The following is a 19431-nucleotide window of genomic DNA, read 5'->3' as shown; positions in this document are numbered from 1 at the left end:
GGTTGATTTTAGTTTGTATTGGAAAGTGCCAAAATCCAACGTCTTAAACCAACGCCATTTTGACGTCAAATACTAACATTTATTTATGAGGTATGGCAACCAAAATCAAATGTCTGAGCATCATAACATCAAGCTGGAACATTATTAGAAGCTGATATTTGGTTGACTTTTACGTTGGACAAATAATCAAAATTAAACCAACGAATAATCAAAAAGACATTCAGAACTTATAATCAATCTAATTTTTCCAGGATGTCTTTTTAAATTACTTCAATTACTCACATAAGCCCGCTGTAATGAAGGGTCTGACACAGAGGGATGCCCGTTCTGTTAAAGGCTGTGGCTGACTTATTCTTGTGAGGCCACTTTGCAGCAACATCTGATCTCTGGTCAAGCAGGACAATGGACCCATTCTTGAGCCTTACTTTGCACTACATTGACAATGACTGGAAGCTGCACCAGAGATGCCTTGGCATTACATTGGCCACTACATTAAAATTGTTATTTAAATGAAAATATTTGTTTACAGAAGATGCAAGAAATGCACTGTTTATATTATTATTTACAGTATATACAATATTTATTTTATTTGGAAGAGATCCTGCTTATTTTCTACCTTTAATATAAAAAAAACATTGAAATTAATTGATTTTGTTTCCAAAAGTGCAAGTTATTCATTTTCACAATTTTTCCAAGAAAAAAGTGACAGTTGGTTTTAAGCAGTGTGTAATTTCATTTTTGTTGTTCAATGGTGATGTCCAATAAATACTACTAGATAGTAGATAGCGTGTGTTTCCTTCAATTATTTTAGAATCAAGTAATGCTCCCTTCCTTCAGAAATCTCTGACTTGTAATATGTGAGCATATTTACTGTCCAAAACTGGTCAGTGAACTGTAAGAGGCAAAAAATTAAATAAATAAATAAATAAAATAATTGTTCATTAATTGTAATCGAGTTAAAATGTTCAATTAATTGAGATTTTAAGCCCTAAAAAACACATGACATTGGGGTACAATGTCAATCTGACATCATCACTCAATTACTAATCTGCAATCACTAATCTGTTTATTCCACAAGCAAAAGTATCAATTCAAAGATTGATTGCACATTAAAATAGTTAGTCAGGGCTACCTGGTTGAGTTGACTGGTCAGGGCAAAAGAATATTGCATAATGTCCTGAGGGTTGCCTTGTTGGATCAAGGCCCAAAACTCTGATTGACTCCTTTTCTTCAACCATGTCACTGTGCACTGGTCACAAGGCAACACTGTCAGTTTCCTGCAGTGAGATACAAGATGTTATTTTGGAACTGTCTTGTTCAGTTAAATCTTGTCTGACTATGTATATAAGCATAGCAGATGACTAACTTTTTTACTGCGACAACCGTAGCCCCCATACTATCCTCTATATGAACCAGCACATGAATAACAGATGCATTTTCCACTGTGTTCTTAATACCCAGTGGCACCAGGGAGCTCAACGTGCTCTGAGTGCCTCTGTAAAGGGTAATCAAAGGACATAATGGTCCGAAATCTTCACACTGTGCCACCTGCAGTGAAAATATGAGCTGAGCTGAGTCACCGTCATCATCCATCCACCCTGCCATTGAGGAAAAAAAAATAGCAAGGAATGCGTCAGTCTGCAGAGCCATTACTTGGGTGTGAAATAAGAGGAGAAGAGAAATGACAGTACCAGAGCAACTGTAAGAAACCTTGGTTTCCAGGAAATAAAGCGAGTCATCGGGTGACAGAGTGCAAAAACCCCCGTAGGGAGGATGGTTGGAAACTAAGGTGATGCTTGCCGACCCCCAAAGCCCAGAGGCAGGATCAGACACGTTGAGAGTAAAGGTGTATTCTTGGCCCTCCATTAGCACCCCTGGTTTAATGACTATTTCTCTCCGGAGGCTTCCTGTCAAGGTAGTGACCTCATTCAGTGTAAGAGCTTCACCTCTCTGATTCTCTGCAGTCCATCTGTACTGTAGGTGAAGTGTTTTAAACATTATTAAGGTTTGGAAATGATGAAGGCATATGATGTTGTTTTAAAGTACTGTGTGAACCAAATACCTGTATGGTGTCCTGACATGAAGAACAATAGCCAGCCAAGGAAACATGGTCGTTGTGATTCATGTGAAACAATTGGTTATTACAAGAAACACACTTCACAGTCACAGTTAGTAATGTGGCATTGTACACTCTAACCTGAAATAATGAAAAAAAAAAAGTTTTAATTAGTTTGGTGGACAGTTTATGCTGCAGAATTTGTTATGCAATTGAACCCTTTAATATCATAATTTCAATCCAGGCTCATTCTGATTACGTACCCCTTATACATTTCTGGAGATCAAAATATGTCCCAGGAGCTACTTTTTTTTTTGCAGTTTTTGTCTTCATGAATATGCCAGAGGCCGCATGAGATGTCAAATTTCTCTCACGAGTGCCATTCACACCTGCTCTCCTTGCGTAAGTCCACCAGAGGCTACTGTTGACTGACTAATTGACTGACTGACCAACCATTCAACCTCCCCCTTTCCTATACCCAAACGATCGTGTTTTCAAAAGCACCGGTTAACCCGCTAACCTGCTTGCCTAAACCAAACTGCAGTGTTTTGAAAAGCAATCCAGAATTTTTTATTTACTTTAGTTATTTACTTGTTTATTTATTTAAAGTTTTTTTTTTTTTTTTTGGCTTTTGTTTTTGTCTTGCCCGCTTTCTGGAATCATTCTTCACCAGATTAAAACACCATCATTACAGTCAACTCTGCATCTCAAGTCTGCCAACACATGTGTCGAGCTACCAGACAAATCGGTAACAGCTGAAAAGCTGTCTATATGCAAGAAGCGGTCAGATAGTAAGCGAGAAAAGGAACGGCATCACACTGCCCCATAGCATTCATTTTAAAGACAAAATGCAGTCATATGTAGCTCTGGCTACATAATTCATGATCTCCAAAATCGTATATAGGGCTAAGTTTTCAGAATAAGCCTATGTTGTAACATGTTGACTTGTTTCATAATTGTACTGTAAGTTTACATCATGCGCATACTTTCTCAGAAGTGTGAGCTATAAGCTCAGAATTACATGTTTTAAAATCCCAATTGTGGTAAACAGTAAAAAACAACAACTTGCAATTCCAACTTTTTTTCTCAGAACAGCATGACAAAAGCTTTTTGAGAAAAGTCAGTTTGTGTCTTAAGGCTTTATAACATGCAATTTCAAAACAAATTGTGAGAATAAAAAGTAAGTTTTTTTCTCTTGATTGAATATTATTTTAATATGGGCTACAGTCATCTGTAACACTGTTTTCTGTGGTTGTAAATAGTGGAGTTTGCAAGAGATAAGAATGTTTCATCAATTTTTGTTCAATCATTGGTGTCCACAACATAACCCTTAACAAATTATATGGACAAAAACACACACTTTTTCATAATTTACTAATAAGAAAGGAAGATCCACATACTGTAGGTTTTGCAAAACATGAAAGCGAGTGATGAAAAAGTTTACAAGACAACAGCTTCGGCTTTTACAAATGTAAAATTGTGAAAATGGGGACATGCGTATAGGTATATTTTTTTGTTCAACAAACATATGAGAGTACTTAACAAACAAAACAGCAAAGGCATTTTACAGGATTTTGTGAATAAAAGAAACGTACAAAAGGACAATGCCAACATCTGGCCTGAGATGAAAAACACAGCATTTTCAGTCTAATTTATGTATGTCAAATGTAAATGGGGATTGTTGTGCCAACACTTTCATCTGTTCATGAAGAGTTTCAAAACCTTTTAAAAGCACTGTTAGTATATCTTTGTTGTGTAAACGTTATGAAAAATGTACAGAGTGAAATGTTAAACGAGTGTGAAGGTTAAATAAGTTAACACTCACCGACTGAGATATAGAGGCAGGTTGTCGTCCACTTTTGAAAAGGGTTAGAGTAAAGCGGTACACTCTGTCTGGCAGCAGAACACTTCTGGGAAGAATCAGCATACTGCTATTTCCTGAAATATGGCCATGAAGGGTGGAAATGGCTAAAGAAAGTGCTGTTGTGTTCTGGAAGCACAGAATACATTTTACATTTTACAGAATACATTAACTGAGTGTTCACGGAAGCAAATAAAGAATTTACTGCATTTTTAATGCACTCTACCTCTATTGTGTAACTCCACTGGAACTTAAACAAGTCAATATCGTTCTTCTCTGAATCTGGATCAAAAGACTCTGTTGCATCCAGTGTCAGATCACACAGACAAGACCAAAGCCTTAGTGAACCACCTTTAATCACAGGTATCAGCCGACTGTGGACCACGTTCAGCTTTATGGTCTTGTTCTGCTGTAGAGGAGTTCCCTTAAGCCTGGCAGTAAATGTCAGACAGTAGTTTCCCACTTTCAGAGTGTGCTTCGGCAGAGAGAGTAGAGGTGTTGTAACGTCCACTGAATGATTTAAATTCACCTTGTTCATTCCTGGGCAATCTGGACCTCTGAAGATCTCCCAGATATAAGATGCTTTGTGTGTAACACAACCGTTGAAGTCCACTCTTGCTTCAAAGAAACTTGGTCTGGATTTTAAAACATTATATTCTTCTTTTACAGTATAGATATGTGGCTGGGTACACACCAGATTTTGTACTTCTATTGCAATTTGAACGGAGACCTCGCTTATGTTATTGAAAGCTGTCACTTTCACCAAAAACTCACCAGCAACGTTGTATTTGTGGACTTGTTTATTGTAATCTGTAACCAGGAGTCCTTCGCTGGCATCACCGAAATCCCAAATGAATTTAAGGTCGCTGCCTCCATCTGTGATGGCAACAAAAGTGACCGGATAGTCAATAAAAGCTCCATCATGGGAGGTCAAAAGAGTCACTTTCTTCAGATGTTTCTGAATTGTTGCTGTACTGGTCAGGGACTGTGAGCAGAATCCATTTTCAGCTTCCACTGTAACAGACAGGGATCCATTAGCAAAAGGTGTGAAGTGAACATGCTGCCCAATTTCCCGAGAGGACTGGACTCCATTTAATAGGAAGGTCCAGTGGTAATTGGCTTGCGAGAAAGCCGATGCTTGGAAGCTGATGTTTTTGGATGCCTCTAAGACGGCAGAGCAGCATCCAATCAAACGCAGATCTCGAATTCTTTCCACGACTCTCACAGTCGCTGTTGCAGTTTGGCTACTGACTTTATTTTTCGCTGTTGCTCTTACCAGATGGTTTCCAACTGCAAGAGAGTAGGTGGTAAAATCCCGCCCAATGTCCACAGAATAACTTGCATTAACAAACTCCAAAGAAACTGAAACTTCACTTCCCTTGGAGACAGATGTTAGGAAAGTCACAGAATCATCCTCACAGACCACACTGCTGCTAGATGTAAGAGAAAGTCCTTGGATGGCATCCTGAACCGTGATAGTATATGAAACAGTTTGCCAGCTAATGTCGTTTGAAGCATTGAGTGAGAGACGATGATCTGCAGCATCCACAAAAGAATAGCTAACAGTTTGATTGTCGGTAAGAACCACAACAGTTCTATTGTGCAATGTTAAAACCCATTCCCAATGCAGGACATTTCCTGGTCCCGCCGAGCCAAAGAGCATCAGTAGGTGGTTTGATTTTACAAAAAATGGTCTGGATTGGCCATTTATCTGAAAGTCCACTTTAGAGATGTTTTCCTCAATTGTTAGCAGCTTAGTCGCTTCTTCAGACCCAAACACATTTGAGGCTGATACTCTAATCTTGACCACTCCGCAGATTTTAAAAGCATGTAGAATGAAAGGTACATCTGATATAACAGGACAATGCTCACAGTCCAAGAACCATGAGTACTTAATGTCCGTTCCAGATGCTAAAATTGCAGATATGTTCACTGGTTTTCCTTTTGTTACAGTCTTAACTGGCGATACAATACTCAGGCCAGACACAAGCTCTACTGATCTGAGTGAAAGTTCACTATCTACTAATCCGAGTGCGTTGGACACAACCAGCCTGACATGTATGTCACCAGAATTTTTTGTGAAAAGTGGAAATTGTTTGGTATTGCCTGCCATACTATTGTTTGCAGTCCACTTATATGTCAAGTTAGAACCGTGTGTCACTGATGCTTCCAACAGTATTGTTTGATTTGTCAGGAAATATTTTTCAGACCGCAGCCCCTGGCCTTGAATCCAAACTCCATATATTTTTTCTACAACTTCAATGTGTGTTATTGCTTCCACACGACTGACAAGATTCTGTGCTGCAACTTGAATCTCAAACACCCCTGCGTTGGGAAACACATGCGTGAATGTGGACGTCCCGATCTTTGGAGGCGTTGAAGGATTCACAGTCCAGAAAAATGAAATATTTTCTCTCACGTCCGTCAGAGCTGTTATCAGTATCTCCTTTCCTGCCTCCACGAATGGCCGACTGGTATTAACCATTACATATGACAGAGGTGCCTGCACCTCAATCTCGACAGTCACTGAATCTGAGCTTACTGCATTAGATGCGGTGACTGTCACATGAAACTGTCCAGGAAAACCAAAAATGTGTAATTGATTTTGCCCCTCTGTTTTAGAGCCATCACCAAAGTCCCACTGAAATGATGCCATTTTACCAAGAAGCTCAGCCCAGAAATGATAGGACTGATTCACAGTCATTGCATCATGGTTGCCTTCATATTTTATGCACAGATTAGATACAGCCCTTTGAACTAAAATGATTGTTTTTGCTGTTCCGTTGCTCACCTTGTTATATACCAGCACTGAAATTTCACACAAACCCTCCTCTTGAAACATAAAGCAATGGTGTGACAGACCTTTAACAGGGTTCGTGTCACTAGAAAAGTTATTATGCCACCAAAACTGATATTCTGTTACTTTGGGAAGCACAGAAGCATCAAAGCATATTACCTCGCTCACCGCTACTGCGCTATTGGGTGAACTCAGAGAAACATCTGTTATTTGGCCCTCCACACATATGCTGCTTTCATAATAGACTGAAGTCACCAAGCTGTGCGCATTTACACCAACTGTGTACGTTCCTGCTGTTTTAAAAGTATGAGTTACAGATGTAGCTCCTTTGACAACAGACAATGGTGTGCCATCTCCAAACTCCCATTCAAAAGTCAAAGCTGGAATAAAGCCTTTGACCAACACCTCAAAATCGATCTCTGTTTGACTCAAAACGCAGTCTGTGGGTGTTATTTGAGTAATTATTAAGCAATAAACTTCAATACTGACTAATTGGTGTTCTTGACTTACTGAATTATAAGCGGAAACCTGAACTGTGTAATTTCCAGGAGACTCATACATGTGAGAGGCTGAACTTCCAGTATGATTTATTACAGTAGTACCATCTCCAAATTCAAAGGTCCATTTTAGATGGGTACCCGAAGAGACTTTTCCACTGATTTTAAAGGCTGAGTTGAGTTCAATGGAGATGTTGTAGTTTAACTGGAGACCTGAAACAGGCTCAATAACCTCTACTGCTGTATAGTTAGTCAAGGTGGATAGGGTGTTGTTAGCCATGATGGTGACATTGTATGTGCCAGGCTTATTAAAAACATGACTGACTTTGTTGTAAACTTCCTTCACTTTTTCACAGTCGTCACTAAAATTCCATGAATAAAGTGCTCCAAATGAAGACGGCCAGAGAGAGACCTCAAAGAGGACAGTGTAGTTGACTTGACAGACAGCAGGCGATGAAGACACCAGCAGGTTTGAGATTGGAGTCCTTACTTTAACTGTTTCAGCCTTTTCAATTTGATCATACTTGTTGTACGCCTTTATTTTTAGTGTGTAGTCACCTGAAAATAAAATAAAAAGTTATAAAAATATATACATTAAAAAAAAATATTTATGAAATTTATTTCATAAAACTGCAACAAAACTACAACAAAATATAGAAGAGAGAGAAAAAAAAAAAAAAAAAAAAAAATATATATATATATATATATATATATATATATATATATATATATATATATATATATATATATATATATATATATATATATATATATAATACAGTATATAAAAACAAAACACCAACCTATGACAGAACAACCGTACACAGAGGGAGAAATGCACATGAAAGCAAAATATGATTTAGCTGGTCAGGTAATACATTAGTAAAAGTAATTATAAAGTAACATTGTTCTTATATTACCATAAAAAATGCATAATCCTGACCATAGTTTTATTGTCAAATAATAGTTTGGGCAAGTTATAAAAACATTACAGATTATGAATAGTAAATATTAATTACATTCAATCTTTAATTACTGTGTGATTGACAGGGGTCATTGGTTATGCTTGCATTTCTTCCAATGTATTAGGGTGTTCTAATATCTGTCCCCATGTTTTTATCAAATATCTCTAATGTATCATTTTTGATATATCTCAACCTCTCCAAAGCAAGCATGTTTACGAAAACCCTACCCCACATATCAAATTTAGGTACAGATTAATTTTTCCACATTCTCAAAATCACCTTTTTGGCAATTACCATATACCAAATAACATAGCTTGTCTTTCATATTTATTAGGCATCTCTAAGTTACTGAATATACCAAGAACAGCTAAGTAGACATGATTCAAGATTTTTGGAGGCCTTTAGACATTCAAACATTCAAATATATTTTCAAAAATTCTTGTAATTTAGGACACAACCATATCAAGCAGGTTAAAGATCCTTCTGCTGTTGTACACCTGTTACAGAGTGGAGATACCTGATGATAAATCTTATGCAGTTTCTCCTTAGATAAGTATGACCTATGCAGAGATTTAAATTGAATTAAATTATGTCTAAAAATTTTACATTTAAGTAAAAATAATAAAAGGTGTTCTCTGTTATTTTTGTGATTTTGCAGTCCTTTTGGTTATATCAAAGTTCAATTGTAGGATACAATTAAACTGCAAAAAAAATTATTTTCTTAATTTTTTGTCTTGTTTCAAGTCCAAATATCTAAAAAAAAAAAAAATCTTAAATCAAGAAGAATTTTCTAGACAAGCAAAACATATTGTCTTGTTTTAAGAAATAATTTGCCAAAATTAAGTGAGTTTTTTCTTAAAACAAGCAAAATAATCTTCTGTCAAAAGGAAAAACAAGATTGTTTTGTTTACCTCATTGGCAGATTATTTTGCTTGTTTTAGGGGAAAAATAAACTTAATATTGGCATATTATTTTTGAAAACAAGACAATATGTTTTACATGCCTAAATGCTTCTTGATTTAAGAATTTTAAGATATTTGGACTAGAAAGAAGACAAAAAGTCGAAATAAAAAAATTAATTTTTGCAGTGTATGTATGCATATATAGGTAATCAAATATAGATATGTAATCATAAAATAATGCATTATGCTCATAGCTTGTTGGAGAATTTAAATTTAGTTTGTAAAATAACTAATGTAAAATAAAAATAATAATAATATATATTTAACAATAATTACATTAAATTCAATTCAATTCAATTAAAAGAACAGAAAGTAGACAATCTAAATAAAAAATATAACTTAAAAACAATATTAAAACAAATGTATGATATAAATATATATATTAATGATATAATTACTCAGTGTTAACTGTTTAACTGTTTGAGGATAAAGCTTAACTATTAGGTATTAATACTATTTTAATAAAATATATTTTGAAATACATATAAATAAATTGGGGGGGGGGGGGGGGGGGGGGGGGKTTGGCATGGGACAAAACATATTTCCCTTGTAGGTCAGAGTATTGTTGTTTATGTCCATAAATAAATCCTATTTATTTGCAATTTCATTTATTTAGAGTACCTGGAGAAGCGAATGTATGCTGAATAGAGTCTTGCAGATATACGTGTTTGGCTCTTTGCTGAAGCTCTTCAATCTCTGAAGAAGGTGAAACAGTATGACTGACAGATGCCGTATTATCACCAAAATCCCATCTGGAGAGAAAAATCATTTCATAATACAGCATCATAGAGCTTTATACTTTCAGAAAAGGTCAAACTTAATTTCATCATTTTAACTCAATAATAATTCAGTGACATTAACCTGATTGTAACGCCTATAGAGATGTCAGCTTTGACTTGAATTGTATAGCGAGTTGAGGTGTTTACAGCAATAGCCTCTGGCATGGAAATGACTATTAGGTCGTCTAATGGGGTCATTACATCGGCTATGAGCTTCACCTTCATTAACTGAGAGCTCACGGGGTTATGCGCCATTACCTAAAGCAGAGAAGATTTGAAAAAATAGACAAAGCAAACCATTCATAATAACATCAAAAGCCAAAGCAGTGATCAGTGGGTCATGACTCCAAAATGGGACTAAACACAAGTGTGTTCTTGTCATTTGCTTAAAAAAGATAACTATAGAGGGAAAAAAATAACATGCAACTAACAAACAAAATATATATATATATATATATATATATATATATATATATATATATATATATATATATATATATATATATAATAAGCTAATAGGCAAACAGATAAGCTAATTCTTTTTAAAAGGAAAAAAAAACACTTAATTTTGACGTTGGCATTTAAGAATTAGTGTCCAGTTAAATGCATTAAGAAACTGATAAATACAGATTGTGTCACTACAATGTATAATATATGTAAATGTATATCTATTATAATAAAAATATCTATTATAATATCAATTATATGTAAATGTGCACATATTGTATTGTATAAATGTAAACATGAATAAATATTTAAATTTATTTTAACAATTAATACAAAATTACAGCAGCATTTGAATGATTTTTAAATAACACTGTCTCAATTTCTCAATTTGTTTTGTTGTTAAATCACTTTAAAGTTTATATCAATTTACCTTAAGCGTGTATTCTGCTGGGTTTTTAAAAACCACACTATAAGACTCCCCTGTGTGTGCAAACTGAACCAGGTCATCAATAACCCAAGAATACGTCACTGATGACCCAGTGGTTACTGAAGCTGTAAACACCTATAGGAAAAACAGTAAAAACAAAACGGAAAGTACAGTAAAAATCATGTTAATATATATATGCTCTCCACACCGCATAAATTACTTTCATTTGTTTCAGTTACTCAATATTAGGTACCACAAAACTTTCAAAAATTAAAATAATTATATATACACTCACCGGCTACGTTATTAGGTACACCTAAAAAGCTCGGTAATTTCTAGTCAACCAATTACATGGCAGCAACTCAATGCATTTAGACATGGTCAAGACAATCTGCTGCAGCTCGAAACGAGCATCAGAACGGGGAAGAAAAACAATTTAAGCATGGTTGTTGGTGCCAAACAGGCTTGTCTGAGTATATCTGAAATGGCTGATCTACTGGGATTTTCACACACAACCATCTTTAGGGTTTACAGAGAAAGGTCAGAAAAAGAGAAAATATCCAGTGAGCAGCAGTTCTGTGGGCGTAAATGTCTTGTTGATGCCAGAGACCAGAGAAGAATGGCCAGACTGGTTTTAACTGATAGAAAGGCAAATAACCACTCGCTACAAACGAGGTACTGTATGCAGAAGAGCATCTCTGAATGCACATGTTGAACCTTGAGGTGGATGGGCTACAGCAGCAAAAGATCACACAGAGTGCCACTTCTGTCAGCTAAGAACAGGAAACTGAGGCTACAATTCACACAGGCTCACCAAAATTGGACAATAGAAGATTGGAAAAATGTTACCTGGTCTGATGAGTCTCAATTTCTGCTGTGACATTCGGGTGGTAAGGTCAGAATTTAGTGTCAACAACTTGAAAGCATGGGTGCATCCAACCATGTATCAACGATTCAGGCTAGTGGTGGTGGTGTAATAGTGTGGGGGATATTTTCTTGGCACACTTTGTGCACATTAGAACCAATTGAGCATCGTGTCATTGCCACAGTCTACATTGTCTACATTGCCTACAGGTCGTTGCTGATCATGTCCATCCCTGTATGACCACAGTGTACCCATCTTTTGAAGGATACTTCTAGCAGGAAAACACGCCATGTCAGAAAATGTAAATCATCTTAGATTGACTTCATGAACATGACAATGAGTTCACTGTACTCAAATGGCCACCACAGTCACCAAATCTCAATCCATTAGAGCAACTTTGGGATGGGAGACTCGCATTATGGATGTGCAGCCGACAAATCTGCAGCAACTGCATGATGTCAATATGGATCAAAATCTCTGAGGAATATTTCCAGTACCTTGTTGAATCTATTCAATTCAATTCAGCTTTATTTGTATAGCGCTTTTACAATGTAGATTGTGTCAAAGCAGCTTCAATCTATGCCACAAAGGATTAAGGCAGTTCTAAAGACAAAAGAGGGGTTCAACCGTGTACTAGTAAGGTGTACCTAAGAAAGTGGCCGATGAGTGTATATGATTTATATCTTAAATATTTATTTTAAATTTGTGATTTTGTATATGTTATTCAAGTTATTTTACTATAAAAAACAAGAGTATGATTCAGAAATGATAAAAACACAACAGTTAAAGTCAGTTTACCAAAATAATAATAATAATTCTGCCATCATTTACTTAGCCTTGACTTGTTCTAAACCAGTTTGAGATATTAGGAAGCCTCTAACCATGGATATCCATGGTAGTAAAAGCAAATACTATGGAATTCAATGGTTACATGCTTCCAACATTGTTTACATTTTTTTCTTTTGTGTACTACATAAAAAAAAAAAAAAAACATACTACTGTTTATGGAACAAGTCCACGATGAGTGAATTTTCATTTTTAGGTGAGCTCTACCTTTAAAATGTAATTTTTAAGGTAATTTTTTTTCACAATTCTAATAGGACCTGATACCTGCTGTATGTCCACTAAAACTCTTCTGAAGCCCTCCGGCATGATGCTCAGTCCAGAAACAGGAATATGAGACACGACCCTCACACTCAGAGTCTGAGCACTCAAGCTGTTTGAAGCCTTAATATTTAATATATATTCCTCTTGGCCAGAAAGCTCCATGTACACATGTGAAAACCATCCACCTTCTTCAGTCTCGGGCATTTCAACCGGGCATGAAGACACAAATGGTACACCACTTTTTGATACTGGTGCCGACCAGGAGCTGGTTACATGTTCTCCTGAAATGATCCGGATGACAATGAGGGTTGTAACATTGACAGGAACATACATTTGGTTGTTCTTGTCAAGCTTTGGATGCAAAACCTGTAAGCCCGTCACAGGACTTTCTGCATTCATAGGACTGTTGGGTGTTGGTGAAATTACATAGTGTGGCATTGGGTCCTCATAAATGACCTGGAGGTCACAGATGACTCCATCTAGCCATTGTCCTTTTCCTGGTTGAACAGAGAAACTACCCTCAAACCAGCCACCCCATTCAGGCCCAGGAAGGGAGAGGTAACTCTGGCGCCAGGCTGAGCTGGTACTGGCAACACAGTGGAGAAATTCACCTGCTCTTCTATTGTGTTGCAGAGCCAGGATGTCATCAGGATAAACAGTGATGTGTTTGTCTTGTACTGTAGCCTGCGTGAATAGAAGAAAAAGTGAATACACTGTCATACCAAGTGACATAATTTAATGTGCAAGCTGAGATACATGACGTCTTTGGGCTGCTAGTAGAAAGGAATTTAGATTTTAACATTGTTAAAGTCCCCATGAATCAGAAGCTACGCCTGTAATTATTATTTTTTGTACGGTAACGCAGTTCCTAGAGAAACAGAATATTAAATGACAAGTGGGTGTGGCTTTATTTTTCTACTGCAAGCTGATTGGATGTAGTAATGTAGGCATTTTATTGATAAAAATGTGAAAAAGGGTTTGGGGAAAGTTCTTACAACCTAACAGAATCCTCCTGGGGTCTGTTCTTCGTAGCTCGCTTAAATAAGCTAAGATGATTTGGCAGATCCTGGATCTTTTAATCTTGATAACTGATCTCTGGCTAATTTGGTTCTGGATAAACTGATCTGAGTTCACTGCGTGTGTTGTGAAGGACTGATTTATCAATCCTCAAAACCATGATCAGCAATGCTACGATTGGCTGATGGCACGGCAGCGTAATGACATCATCTGATAAATATTCAATTATCCATGTGAGCAAAATTACATTAAATTCATTGGAAACGGTTTGTTAAATATTACACGCAATAACTTTACACCTTGTTGTGGGCTGCATGATTGGCCCTTTTATGTGTCAAGAGCAGTTTATTTAGTTTTACAGTTAGAGCGGATTTTCCTCATTATAGTACCCATAGTAGTATTGTAGTAGCCATTTTTTTAATTGGTGTAAAGAATAACGGGATGTTTACAAAAGTATTTTGATATTGGTAAAGGTGTCTGCAACTTTTATGAAGCATCAAATTATCATACACAAACTGTACTAAAGCAATCTAAAAAGTTATATAAATAGGTTTTCTCTTTGCACCACCAGGTGGCAGTCTTTGTACTTTCATTTCAGGGGTGCAGATTGCATAAGTTTTATTAATATATAACCTTATTTATTTGATTAATAACTTAAACTTTATATAGTTTTTTAAAAATTTGTATTTTCCCAAGTGTATATAAGTACTACTGTAAGAAAACATCAGAATTTGGTACATACTTTCTGTTTTATCTTTGCTTGAACTGAGCCGATCTAATCCTGTTTATATGAATTGAACCTGCTTCCGACCAGGTTTGAGCTAGCAGAACTGTTGCTTTGACAACAACTCTCAGATCAGTTTTGAAGAACGAAACAATCCTGGATCATGTCAAATCGTAAATAACCAAATCCAGCTAACTGAGTAATCCATGTACGAAGAACAGACCCCTGGGGTCCGTTCTTCGTACCTCGCTTAAATGATCTAAGATTATTTGGCAGATCCTGGATCTTTTAATCTTGATAATTTATCTCTCGCTAATTTGGTTCTTCAAACAAGTTCGCGAATCAGATTAGAATGTCTGGATGAACTGATCTGAGATCGCTGCGTGTGTTATGAAGGACAGATCTGTCGATCCTCGAAATCATGATCAGCAATGCAACGATTGGCTGACGGTACAGCAGAGTAATGACATCATCTGATTAATATTCAATTATCCATGTGAGCAAAATTACATCAAATTAGCAGTAAACGGTTTGTTAAATATGACACGCAAGAACTTTACACATTTGTTGTGAGCTGCAGGCTTTACTCTTTCATTTGTCAAGACAAGAGTATTCATCATGTATTTCAATGCAAATCAATGTATTTAGTTCTACATTTAGAAAAGATTTTCTTTATTATAGTAGCCGTTTTTTAATCGGTGTAAAGAATAACTGGTTGTTTACAAAAGCATTTTCATATTGGTAAAGGCGTCTGCAACTTTTGTGAAGCATCAAATCACTGGCATATTAACTATCAAAATATGTTTATGACTGCATAAATGTATTATTTCTTAAAAAAATTATATATATCTATTATACACAATCTGTACTAAAGCCATCTAAAAAGTTCATATCAATAAGTTTTCTCTTTGCACCAGATGGCAGTCTTTGTACTTTCATTTCGAGGGTGCAGATTGCATAAGTTTTATAAATATGTATAACTTTATTTATTTTATGAATAACTATAACTTTATATATATAGTTTAAAAATATGTACCATTTTCCCAAGTGTATATAACTACTACTGTAAGAAAATATCAGAATTCGGAACATACTTTCTGTATTATCTTTGCTTGAACTGAGCCGATCTAATCCTGTTTATATGAATTGAACCTGCTCCCGATCAGGTTTGACCTAGCAGAACTGTTGCCATGACAACAACTCTCGGATCAGCTTTGAAGAACGAAACGATCCTGGATCGTGTCAAATCATCAACATCCAAATCCAGTTAACTGAGTAATCCACGTACGAAGAACGGACCCCTGCTCACTATTTCTGTTTGTTGTCATAACTGCCAGTTGTAGCAGCGTGATTAAATAGGTTAGCCACGTCCAAATTCTAAAATATACGTAATCTGACAAATTAACTTTAAAGGGATAGTTCACACAAAAATGAAAATTACCTCATCATTTACTCATCCTCGTGGTTTTAAACATTCTAATTTTTTTTTCCATCAGTTGAACACAACAGATGATATTTTGATAAATGCTGAGTGCAGCAACTTTTTGATTTCCATTGTAGTAAAATACTATGGAAGTCAATGGGTCCCTGCCACCAGCCTTTTTAAAAAAGATCTTCTTCTTTTTTGTGTTCAGCTGTTAAAAGAAATTCAAATAGGTCTTGAACAAGTGAAGTAATGATGACAGAATTTATGTTTTGGGTGAGGAATCTTTTTAAACCTTGGGGATACAGTACATAATACTGGAATTTGCCAATATCTAATAAACCAATAATTTTAAACTTTAGTTTGAATGTCCAAATTGTAGTTTCAATGTAGCCTCAAATAGCAAAACTATCTGTCATTTTATTTAAAAATGTATATACTTTCTAACCTCATATACATGTATCAAAGAGCTAGTGCAAGTTAAACTTGTTGTGTTTAAAAAAAGATTCTTTGAATGTTAATGGGAAGATCAAACCATTGAGCACCATATAAGTCCACTAAATAGAGAAAAAACTTGAATGTTTTACTTTAAAAAAAAAAAAGGGGGGGGGGGGGACCTATGATGAAACTATCTTTTGGAAGCTGTTTGGACAACGTATAGTCCACAGTCATATTGGGCTAATAGAAACACAATAAGTCTCTTTTTTTATTTCCTGACATTAAAATAGGATCCAAATCCATCCAATTTTGAGGCCATTCTCGACCTGACAAAGAAGTGCAGTTTCCATGTCCACCGAATTGATTAATAGCCACGTATTAACATGTCTCCGTATCATATTAACAAGACAGGACATGTGCAAAGCAACTGGGATTTAAAGATCTGTTCTGCTCTCTGTGATCATCAATTATCATCAAATGTAATCAGGAATGAGTTTTACAGGATTAAAATGTTTTTAAAACAGTGCATGTTTGCAATGAATTACAGCGATTTACTTCAGTTTTACTTATTACCACAGCCACGTGCCAGTACGATTATAAAAGAAGTTGCTTCAATCCCTGCTTGTGGAGGTTAAATCAGGTTTATTTTGTACATTAATATAACGGATATCCATACAGCAGTGATATAAACGTGTGTGTCTGTGTGTGTCCGTGAACTTTGTAACGGCATTGTGTGTGACTCATTGACTCCACAATAAAAACATCAATCAATCATTGGTAAAGTTCTTACTATTTGTCAAACATTATGTGGGATCTACTAGTTAAAAATTACAAAATTCTGAAAGGTATAATAAATAATCTGAGGGGTGTTTTGAGCTGAAACTTTACAGACACATTCTGAAGACACAAAAGACTTATATTGGATCTTGTAAAAGGGGTAGAATAGGTGCCCTTTAAAGTGATATTTCCCCCCAAACTTAAATTTTGCCATAATCAAAATGTTTCTTTTTCTGTGGAACACAAAAGAAGATATTTTGAAATATTGCTGAGGCCCATTGACTTTTGTATTATTATAATTTTTATCCCTATGGAGGTCAATATGTGCCAGCAACCAGCATTCTTTAAAATATCTTATCATGTGTTCAACAGAAGAAAGTATAAACTAATAAAGGTTTAAATCTACATGAGGGAGGTCAATTTTCATTTTAGGGTGAATAATTCCTGTGCCCAACAAATTATTATTCTGGAATTGAACAAGACCGTTAAAAGTACCAACATAAAATGTAAGAGAGTCAACAAGTGCCATTTTGCCACCTACTCTGATATGTGTGTGTTCACTGCTTGGTGGCAGCATCAGTGACATGTCTGCCATCAAGTGGAAGAATGGTGGCGTCACAGGATAGCGGGGAGGCAAAGCGAAATCATGTCCAGCGTTAAAAGAGTTGTAAGGGCTGCATGGACTGGTGACGGGCAGACAGATCTCCAGCAGATGGCACCAGTATTGCCCACTAGAACAGCCGCCAGTGGTGTTACACATGGCCATCAGGGAACAGCAGCTGAAAGGGTTGAGGAGAGAACTGCAACCTAAGAGAGAAGAGAAGATGTGTTAATGAGAGTTTGACAAATTGTTTAACTGTGCATGTTGCTAATTAGTGCTTCATTTGCTTACCAGGTGGAACAAGGTGATGACTTGGGCTGCAGTATGGCCGTAAGATCTGCATTCTGGCAAAGGTCATCTGATCACTGGGCTGAGTTACCATTTCCAAAGACAGCACTCGACCCTCGTGACTGAACCACAGACCTGGGAACAGCATAATCTGTGCACACACACCTAGTTAAAATAGGCAGGTATTAACATACAGTGATAGAATGAACATTTGTGTGTACACTGCAAAAATGCTTTTATTAATTTAGTTATTGTCTTGTTAAAAGAAAATCCATCAATCAAGAAGCATTTTCTAGACAAGCAAAAAATATTGTCGTTTTCAGAAATAAGATGTCAAAATTCTGCCAGTGGGTAGCAAAATAATCTTATTTTGCTTTGAAATAAGGTAATTTTGCTTACCCCTTACACTGTGTATTGGGCAATTCATGATAACAGACGTGGAATGTAGGTGTACTCATACACTCTTGCATTCCAGGCCTACTAGCCTATTAAAAGGGGTAGTTCTTTTTTTTACTCAAAAAGTAGACCTATTTGCAGTTATATGAGGTTCAAATAAATACTGCATTTTAGAGACATTTTAAGCATAAATTTGTGCTGGATTAGCTTGGATCAGATATGGTAGATATAGCTGGATTAGATATGGTTTTCATTGCCACACTTTTTGATGCAAAAAAAAAATACTTCTCACATTTTGTCAAAGTGCTTATCATACTATTTTTTGACTGTACGTTATTACCGTTTTGTATATAATGTAATGTGATTATAATTTTAGAAATATTTACTCTTTCATTTGAGGGTCTAGTATTAGACTGTCTGCTTAATATCTGTTGATACTGCTTCTTTAACAGACATATAAGAAACTTGCAAGTAAATGTCAACTTACACTAACCCTAACTCAAACCTAACAGTCTATTTATAATCTAATGAGAATTAGTTGGCATGTAGATGCAATGTAACTTTTATTCCATAAACGGACCATCAAAATAAAGTGTGACCTTATTATCATCCATCTTAAAAAATCAGACACTAAAAAGTGGGAATTTGTTGAAACGTGTTTTAAATTAAAAACTGTAGCCTATAGGCTCATAACAAACTGGCCAGCTCATTTCCTCAGTCAGAATTTGTCCATTTAAATATTAATAGCCTTCTTTTTTTAAATATTTTATTGGTTATTAATAATTTTCTTCTATTGGCTGTTTTCACAAGTTATGAATGCATACTGTCAAAAGTGGGACAAATGAGCTCATATAGGGTCCAATTCTGGACTTTATCAGAAGGGGGTGGTTCTTTCGAACTACTCGAACCCCCCTGACTATGGACCTGCATTTACACATCTACACTACGGCCAACTTAGTTTATTCAATTCACCTATAGTGCATGTCTTTGGACTGGGGAAAACC

At 35.9% G+C, this 19431-nt stretch overlaps 1 protein-coding gene across 4 annotated transcripts in view; it reads right to left on the bottom strand.

Moving 5' to 3' along the window:
• pkd1b (polycystic kidney disease 1b) overlaps positions 1-19431 on the bottom strand; it is a 56011-nt gene that overhangs the window by 32339 nt on the left and 4241 nt on the right. For 2 of the 4 annotated variants that reach the window (XM_021480305.2, XM_021480306.2), the window contains exons 5-16: positions 18035-18182; positions 17684-17949; positions 12767-13447; positions 10795-10926; positions 10000-10175; positions 9760-9890; positions 4144-7769; positions 3882-4046; positions 2063-2197; positions 1692-1974; positions 1367-1598; positions 1133-1277 (exon numbers count right to left, since the gene is read on the bottom strand). In XM_021480305.2, coding sequence (XP_021335980.1) covers positions 1133-1277; positions 1367-1598; positions 1692-1974; positions 2063-2197; positions 3882-4046; positions 4144-7769; positions 9760-9890; positions 10000-10175; positions 10795-10926; positions 12767-13447; positions 17684-17949; positions 18035-18182 — 6120 coding nt within the window. Of the gene's footprint in view, positions 1-1132; positions 1278-1366; positions 1599-1691; positions 1975-2062; positions 2198-3881; positions 4047-4143; positions 7770-9759; positions 9891-9999; positions 10176-10794; positions 10927-12766; positions 13448-17683; positions 17950-18034; positions 18197-19431 lie in introns of those variants that run through there. The other 2 variants (XM_068224763.2, XM_073918437.1) reach the window with 2 other exon arrangements.

Source organism: Danio rerio, chromosome 12 (genome assembly GCF_049306965.1).
Source record: "Danio rerio strain Tuebingen ecotype United States chromosome 12, GRCz12tu, whole genome shotgun sequence".
Taxonomy (NCBI): Eukaryota; Metazoa; Chordata; class Actinopteri; order Cypriniformes; family Danionidae; genus Danio; species Danio rerio.
This window is presented reverse-complemented; position numbering and strand designations above follow the sequence as displayed.